The sequence below is a fragment of the Filicampus tigris genome, chromosome 3, assembly GCF_054856515.1.
Source record: "Filicampus tigris isolate MCC_2025a chromosome 3, RoL_Ftig_1.0, whole genome shotgun sequence".
NCBI classification, from domain to species: Eukaryota; Metazoa; Chordata; class Actinopteri; order Syngnathiformes; family Syngnathidae; genus Filicampus; species Filicampus tigris.
This window is the reverse complement of record NC_141219.1, coordinates 6,642,044-6,650,749: the sequence shown is the minus strand read 5'-3', so window position 1 is coordinate 6,650,749 and position 8,706 is coordinate 6,642,044. Positions and strand designations below refer to the sequence as shown.

At 38.2% G+C, this 8,706-nt stretch overlaps 1 protein-coding gene across 2 annotated transcripts in view; it reads right to left on the bottom strand.

Moving 5' to 3' along the window:
• Positions 1-575: 575 nt before the first annotated feature.
• The window catches only part of rhpn2 (rhophilin, Rho GTPase binding protein 2), a 40,168-nt gene continuing 32,037 nt past the window's right edge, over positions 576-8,706 (bottom strand). For both annotated transcript variants that reach the window (XM_086025272.1, XM_086025271.1), the window contains exons 10-14: positions 8,091-8,285; positions 7,896-7,972; positions 6,110-6,256; positions 4,278-4,433; positions 576-3,305 (exon numbers count right to left, since the gene is read on the bottom strand). In XM_086025272.1, the coding sequence (XP_085881398.1) occupies positions 3,060-3,305; positions 4,278-4,433; positions 6,110-6,256; positions 7,896-7,972; positions 8,091-8,285 (821 nt within the window). In that variant the 3' untranslated portion in view covers positions 576-3,059. The remainder of the gene's footprint in view (positions 3,306-4,277; positions 4,434-6,109; positions 6,257-7,895; positions 7,973-8,090; positions 8,286-8,706) is intronic.

The window sequence follows — 8,706 nt, the reverse complement described above, 5'->3', positions numbered from 1 at the left end:
CCGCCCCTCCGATTGGCTGACCTATTCCTCTCCGTCCAATCGGAGGTGCGCTTGATTTTGCCTAGCAACCGCTTGCCTAGCCATTGATTATCTTTGCCCGTAGAGGGCGATAAGGTTCCAATAACAACACTCAAAAGATTTCGTCGGTCACAGATTTTTAAAAAATAGAAATGAAAACATACAAGTCTTCTGTAGCGCTTATCCTCACTCTAGAAAAACATGTTTTTGACTTAATTTAATACGGCAAGTGGTTGTCTACGTTAAAATAGCGGGGATAAGCAGCCTAACATTGCTCATGTTGACAAAAAGAAAAATGCTAAAAATACAATGAAAAATGTGTACCGTAATTGTTTTTTTTTTAATTTGCAAATTACTAGGGAAGATTTATTTTTCTTCATTTTCAACATACCGTGGTTGTCTTTTGTACTGGGTTAAAGTAGTATAGTAGGCTGACATTTCACACAGCAAACACATGAAGAAAGGCATGTAAAAGGATTTAGCAGAATGTCATGTGAGTTGAAAAACACCACTGTTGACTCGGCGGGTGTCCATAGTCATTCCAGTCATTCTCTACCTGGTTGTAAATACAGATTTTTTTTTTTTGTTCCCTTTATTTCATTAAGATTAGATTCAACACAAGACATTCAACACAAGAATTTACATACACCACAGAGGAAAGTAATAAAACATCCCCTGAATGGAAGCCAGTTAGCAAGACAAGTTTTTTTTTGTTTGTTTGTTTGCAATATACGACGTGGGTGTACAATATATGCATAAACCTTAGGACGATACAATACACTTATAAATCATCATTATGAGCACTTTTTACAACAACATGGCACTAAGTACAATGCGTCAGAGTGTTTTCTTATGACAATGTACCAGCAAACACACACAAAAAAGGGAATAAAATACATTCCTTCAACGTGCAAAAAATGTTTTCCATTCACAAACAACACAAAAACCCAACAGGAACATATTTTTATATGACATAAATAATAAATTTGATTATCAAACATGTATAAGAATCTACTTTGTAGACAAAAGCGATCAGTCCAACACTGCAAAAGTGTCAGCAAAAATGGCCGCAGTCTTTCCGTGGAATGTTCAATTAAAGGTGATGTGGTCAGTCTGCTCCTACATTCACATTAAAAGATGCTCTATTACTAATTATGGACGTGTTATGGAAGTATTTCTGTGCCATTTGAGTTGGAATTGGAATTTCCCAAAACTTATTTTTTTTAAAATCTTAATTTATTTTAACATTGAAAAAAAAGAGGGGGAAAAAATCCCAGCAATCAAATCTAAGCATTTTGAGACATCACTCCCCCCAACTGTAAATTTATATTGATACCAAGTGCTAGAAATATGAGGTTTGAAGTTTATAACCTTGTGGGTGCTAGAAAAAAAAAATAGGTGTTTGAAATTCAAATATAAAGTCAGATGCCACAGATATACTGTACTTTCATAACATTGAGGCATTTAGTGGTACATGTGAGGCAAACATTAAATCAGTAATGCGTATTTACATTGCTTTCCAGGCACTCAAATGGAAAAAAAATAAAAAGTCAAATTTTGATGCAAACATTGGAATTTAATGTGTCCATCCAATGATGGGGACCCTTTGTAGGTCGGGTCGCTAACTAATGGCTTTGCTCAGCTTTGAAATCGGTGCACACTTAATTGAGAAGCAAAGTTGCAGAAACTAGTAAACAAGTGGTAGGCGGAGTTCTTGTACTCATAAACTCAAACAAAGACAGACGTGCACCCGGACTGGTTGGACTTCATTCTTTTGAGATCACAACTTTTTTTCTTTTTTTTTTAATTCTAAGAAATGTGACTATTTTCCTGAAGTTACTATTTTTACTCAAATCATTATGACTATTTTCATAAAATTTGATTTAAAAATTGTTTATTTTTGTGAGATTAGGCGTTTTTATCCCCAAGTAAATGTGACTCTATAATTAAAGAAGCAGTACTTTATTCTCATAAATGTATTCAGATTTTTACTCAAATAAATGCTTATTTATGGTACTAAGAATAAAATGTTTCTCAAATGAATGCAATGAAGATTGTAATTTCTTTGAAAATACAACTTTATTCTCAGATCTCTATTTTAACTCACTACTGTAACTGTTGTCAGTTTTGAGGAGAAAAACTTGATTCTGTTGGGATTATCCTTTTTTTTTTAAAAATTGAATAATCAAATTTATTCTACTAACTATAACTTGAATCAAGAAAAAAAAAATCTCAAATAGTACAACTTAAATTACGATTTTATTAGCTTTTATTTATTTGAAACAACGTGACTGAAGTTTATTGAGGTAACAATAATAATGATAATAATTCCCGTGAAATTATTTTTTCCCCTCCCAAAATAACGTGAATATCCTTGTAAAAGAAAATGTCTTTACTTGCGTAAATGCAACTTTATTCTCCGACGAAAATTCTTCTTGACGAAAATATTTTATCCCAAGAAAATATGACTTTATTCTTGTAGCATAACGCCTTTTTGACTCAAGTAAATGAGACTTTATTCTAATAAGATTAATATTGTGGGGTACATCTTTAATCTTGTAAATTTATGATTTTTATGTGACTTTTTTCACTCACATGAATTTGATCCTCTAACATTCAGAATATTTTTTAAATTAGCTATCGGGATTAGCGATTGAGGATTTAAAAAAAAATCTTAATGGGGGGCTATCGCGGCCGTCTGCCATTTTTTTTTTTTGTTTATGTTGGAAAGCGAAATCTCCAATTTCCAGGAAATTTTGCAAACGCAGCACAAGGACTCATCTAATCCAACGCTCGCTCACTCACTCATGTCACCAACTGGCTGGCTGGCTCAGGCACTTTAGTCAAGATCCCTTTAAAGGCTGTATTACAAAAACATCTGGTTAGCAGCAAAACATTTCATTCATTTGAAAAGACAATTTCTTCAATCAGCGGTTTTAAGTTGGGAGCGATATATGTGTTTGTGTACAGTATAAATATTCATTGTAAGTGTTTGTGTCCCCACAGTGTTGCGGTGTGCACCAGAGAGGGCACCTGTGCTCTCAGAAGAGGGCGGCGTCCTTGTAGGAGCTGGGGAAGGCCGGGCAGGGTTTATTCCACGACTGCTCTGCGGTGGGCAGGCTGACGGTACTGGCGCTCTTCAGTTTGTTCTTCAGGCCCCAGCTGAGGAAGGACGACTTCTTGCTGATCTTGCGCGACTTGCCGTTCTTGTCGTCGCCATCGTAGGCCAGACAGATCATGGAGTACGTCTTGGGCAGGTTGCCACAGAAGGTGGCGCTCTTTGCCGGCTGGACACACACAGATGACTTCTTTTTATGTGCTTTTTTTAAAAAAACGTTTTTAACGTGACACAACGGAATTTTATTCTCCAAAAGTACAATTCTTTTCGACAAGGCTATGTCCATTTCAATCTAAAAATGCCACTTTATTCTCGTAAAACTATGTTTTTGAAACATAGCTTTTTTTTTAGGGTGATGGGACTTCTTCTAAAATTACATTCTTTTTAGTCCAACTTGAAAACGTACAACTTTTCTCATAAAGTCGGATTTTCATTCTCGTATTTGTACAATTACGTCCTATGTCCACTGAGATGCAACTTCATTCTTGAAAAATTACTGCTTTTTTTTTTACTGGAAAAAAATATGCCCTATTTGAAAAAAAGTCTTATGGTTAGGGTTTTACTTCACTTTTTTGTACTTTACTTTATTTTCGCGAGACTGCAACTTTCTTCTCATAAAACTACATATTTTTGTGTGTGGCTATTCTCTGTAAGAGTACATTTTTTTTTTTTTTTTTTTTTTTTACTCAAATTATCCCGATTTTATTGCAACATTGGTAACGCGGCACTAGAAATAGCTTGCATTAGGCTAGTAGGACTACATTTCCCATGATTTTTAGAGGCAGGAAGTGGTCCTAGTTCCGGTATGATGAAAACATACGACATTTATCCATATATAGGGCACACCGGATTACAAGGCGCACCGTCGAGTTTTGAGTAAATTAAAGGATTTGAAGTGTGCCTCGTGGTCCGAAAAACAAAGTAAGAATTTATTCTTTTGAAATGATTTGTTTTTTGATCACTGAAATTTGTTCTTCATTCTTGTAAAGTTACATATTTTTGGAAACTCAAAAAGTACAGCTTTATTCTCATGACGGATTTTTAAAACGCAACCATCCTTGCAAGATTATGGCTTTTATTTATTTTTTATTCACCCCCGGAAATGAAGCAGGGAGCGTAGTGCGATGCGAAATAGCCTCACCATGGTCGGGTTGCTGTCTAGCACGCTGACCACCGTGATGTCCACGCCGTGCTCGTCCACGTCCTTCAGCAGCCTCATCACCTCACCCACTCCCATCCACTTGCATTCCGCCTCGCCCACGGCAACAATGTAGTCGCCCTCCTTCAGACCGTCGGCCTGCCACAGACGAGAGCGCTGACGTCAGACCTCCTGACACCGCAGAGTCAATATTTACACACCAGGTCCGCTTCACCTACTTTGATCAGCAAACACGGACTTGCTTTGCTTTTTGCTTCTCAATAACATACGGCAATCGCGAGTCCTCTGATGATTCAATTGCAGCGGTTTGCTGACTCTAAATGATTCGCTTGTATCGGTTCACTGACTCGATTCGCCACAGACACAACGGACTGAGGAGTACTCGTTTTGGCATACGGACTTGAGATGGCAGACTCACCAGAAATACTGCAGACTCAGAAGATTCAATTGTAGTGGTTTACTAATTTGAGTTTAAGGAAACACCGTCGACTCAAACGAGTTATCGCTTCACTGCATGGCTAGCATACACTGATGCATTGTAGACTTTTTTTTTCTTCTATTACTGTATGTCAATTATCAGGTAATGTTGAAATTAAACATCTAAAAATGGCGTTAAATATTGTGTCCGATCCCTATTAAGAAATCAATCAGATTGAGTTGTGTCAACCCATTTGTTGGAAACGCAGAAGATCAATGCTAATCCGACCCTATGATGATGTTTAGCTCCTTTAAATCTAAAGCTCAGGTTTTACATGCGGCTCTGAATCAGCGCTCAGGTCATCTACGGTCTAAACTCCAGAAAAGGCGGAGGAGTCACTTGGGGGTTGAAGATTTATTTAAGACGTGTTATTTTAAAGCCGTTCTTGTCAAACGTTAACAAAAGCCAGATGCTTGACATGAACTCCCTGCGGCATACTTTGAATATCAAATCACTCAACTACTCTCTCTACATTAAATAAGACGGAGAATAAAGCTCCTGATTTTAATTGAATTCCGAGTGAGCTGGGCTCATTAATAGTCGCAGACTCTAATTAAAAGCCTCGCGGGCTACGAAAGAGATTAGCAGTGTTACATAAAGCCACTCAAATGAGGTCATAAACCTCTTTAGAACCTTAATACTGCTTTCAACTCCATGTACACTGTCTGTCTCTCCTGGTGACTTAGGTCAGTGAACCAAGACCAGCAACTCATCCGAGTCTGTGGTGTTTTCCGTAATCTTGAGTCACTAAACCGATAGCACTTAATCATCAGTCACCAATGCTTCCATTATAACTCGAGTCGGTGTTTCTGGTTAGTCCAACTCAAAATCGGTGAACCATTGAGATGAAACCCTCCGAGCCCGCTGTGTTTCTACCAACTTGAATCAATGAAGCAAAACATTAAAAAAAAAAAAAACCTTCTGAATCTGCAGTGTTTCCATTGAGCCGGAGAATACAACTGAATTGTTTCAGGTCTGCCACATTCCTACTAACTTGAATCGCTGAACCAACACGAAGAAACCATCCGAGTACGTTTTCGCTACCTTGAGACCGTGAATCGATACGGCAGAATCGTCAAGAGTTCTCTGTGGTTCCGTTGAGTCTGCCAACTCGAATCATTCGAATGATTCGAATCGAATCATTGAGTCATTGACGCTGCTGTTCCCTCAACTAATCACGGAACTGATATAGCGGCTATCGATATTTGATCCCCCTCTTTATTTATAGAGCAAAACCGTCACATTTGACAATAGACATGGCATCGCCACACTTTCAATTGTCTTATTCCAAATTGACCACACAAATAAGTGAATAAGGACGACAGTTTGTACTCACAGCAGCAGGGCAAAGGGGATCAAGCGAGACAATTTGGACCGGTGCCTCCCCCTTAAGGGTGAAGCCCAGGTCTCTGTCCTCTGTGTGCAGGCGCACCTTCCGGGGGGCTGTCCAACGCTGCTTGGCAGAGAACACCGACAGAGGACCCTGAGTGGACACGCACACACATTGGACATGTGGGTCAGTATAGCCATATAGCCCCAAAATTAATCCCGTTAATCCCAAATGGAGACGATTTGTACGGCATATGTATAAACTGGACTGTTTGATAAGATGATACAAAAGGATGAAAAAGTCATCCCAAGCATTCTGTACTTTCCTTCCACTGGATACATTTATATCTGCTGGGAAAATCTCTCCTCCGCTAAATCCCGTCAAACCGTCATCGTATGACGGGATTACCCACTTTTTGGATTGAAGTCGATCAAACAAAGGCCGCAAAGAGTACTAAATAAAATCTTAAATTCCATGAACGGCTTATGCATACTGAGGTCCCCCTAAAGGCTATTAATTAGTTCTTCAGAAATACATCAAACAGTGATAATTAAAATAAATAACATCAAAACGTCTTGCTTCTCACATGCGCCGTCCTTACACAAAACTGAAATTGGTCTTCTGCTTTTCTTTAGTTCTTTCAATCAAAGAAACAAATGTACAGTTTAAATAATCAAAACAACTCAAAATAATAGTCAACCATGAAAGGTTGTGGGTGAGGTAAAAAGTGAATCGTTTCTTCCTAGTTACATGTAATATGTTCTTCCGTAATCCCGCTAAAAAAAAACAAAAACATAGAAATAAACTTCCAGCAAAAACAATACCGCTCGCCTTTGTGCATTTTCGCACTTGTTGGAGGTTATCTATTAATGAATTCTTCTGTGCTAGACGCACCACCTCATCCGTCACCAAGTTTAGCAGAAATCATCACAGCCATCAAAACAATACCTTTCACCATAGGGGAGATTAAAAATGTCATGATGGCAACATAAGACACCACTAGCGTAAACAACTAGAGTTAGACCGATGTTTTTTTTTCAGGGCCGATACCAATACCGATTATTAGTAGTCAAGGAGGCCGATGACCAATATTTGGAGCCGACATTCAATTTTAGCAAAAAGAAAAATATTGGCGTCAAAATCATTTTTTTTTTTTTTTTTTTTAATTTTGTTGTAACGTCTTTAAGCATATGTTTTTGAACATTTTTTCAGAATTGCATCATGTTTTTTATTCTTATTCTTATTATTGTTTGCCAATATGCATCTTTGTTGTAAAATTCTAACAAAAAAGGAGCTCCAAGGGCCATCAGAATGTCTTCAAAAGTTAAAATAGCTCCATATATATTTTTACAGTAAATAAAATCCTCCAAAATTTCAAAATGAAAAGTTAAAATTTCAATTATCTTTGTTTTGGTTTCAAACAAAAACAAAAAGTGGAGAGTGTTCCCAGGGTCAGTAGAATCTCTTATAAATTTAACTGGAAATTTAAATAAATAATTCTTTGAAGTTAACTCAGTTAAAAAAGGCAGATGCCGATATTCGTCAAAACACTGAATATTGGAGCCGATAATCGGCCCGGCCAATAATCAGTCTATCCCTATACATTACTGCCAGTAGTGTGAAACAAAGTACACCCTTTTTCTATTCCACTTAATAGAAGTATATGTCCCGAGCACCACTGTCCACCATTAGTATTAGTGTTTAGTGCTTGACGATGATGATGACAAAACGTACAAATACACACACATTTAATACACTAACATTGTGAGTAGGAGATTAGTAACCCACATACCAGCCTCTGGAAAAAGTCGCCGACTTTCACCTTTAAGGTGGCGGGAACCTCCATCTCTGCTTGTTGCTCGGTTTTTGCTAAAGAAGAAATAAAATCATTCAAAACAAACACGGTCATGACTGCTGTGACGTATGATACACTCTGCTCATCATGCAATCCCCCAAAAAATGTCATTTTAGCTCGGGGAGCACTCACAGATAATGTCGGGCGCGTCCAGGTAGTCCGTGAACTCCTCGTCTGTCTGGTTGTCACTGGCCTTGTGCAGCGAGCGCTGGTGGCTGGCCTTCAAGATGTCCTGCAGCACCTCCAGTTTGTTGAGGTGATGGCACAAGCAGTAGATCCTCAGTGCCTCCTCGTGGCCCGCGATGGCGCGCCGGATGTGGGCGCTTCCTATATAATGCCATTTTTTTCAAAATTCAAATTCTAAATTCAGAAGACCAAGCCATATGTTGCCAGCGAGGGAGATTGTGTGCAAAGAGCCTATTACTGTATATTCCGTGTAGTATTTGTATGTTGGATATGTGCCTATTGGGGCGTGGCCTTCTGGAAATTTTGTCAAGAGCTGGAGTAGGATCCTTACAAGCGTTCTCATTTTGTATTTGACTGTTTTTTCCTACAAATGAACGACTAAAAAAAGTGCATCCGCGACTGTCTGACGCCATTGCAGTAGCTAACCTTACTCACTCTATTTTTTATTCTCACTTAATTTTTTATTTTGGCCTCGCAACACAAAGCACATTTTTAAAAAATGCTGGGAAAACAATGAAACAAACCACAAACTATGATCTCAAAATACTTATAAATTTGTCCT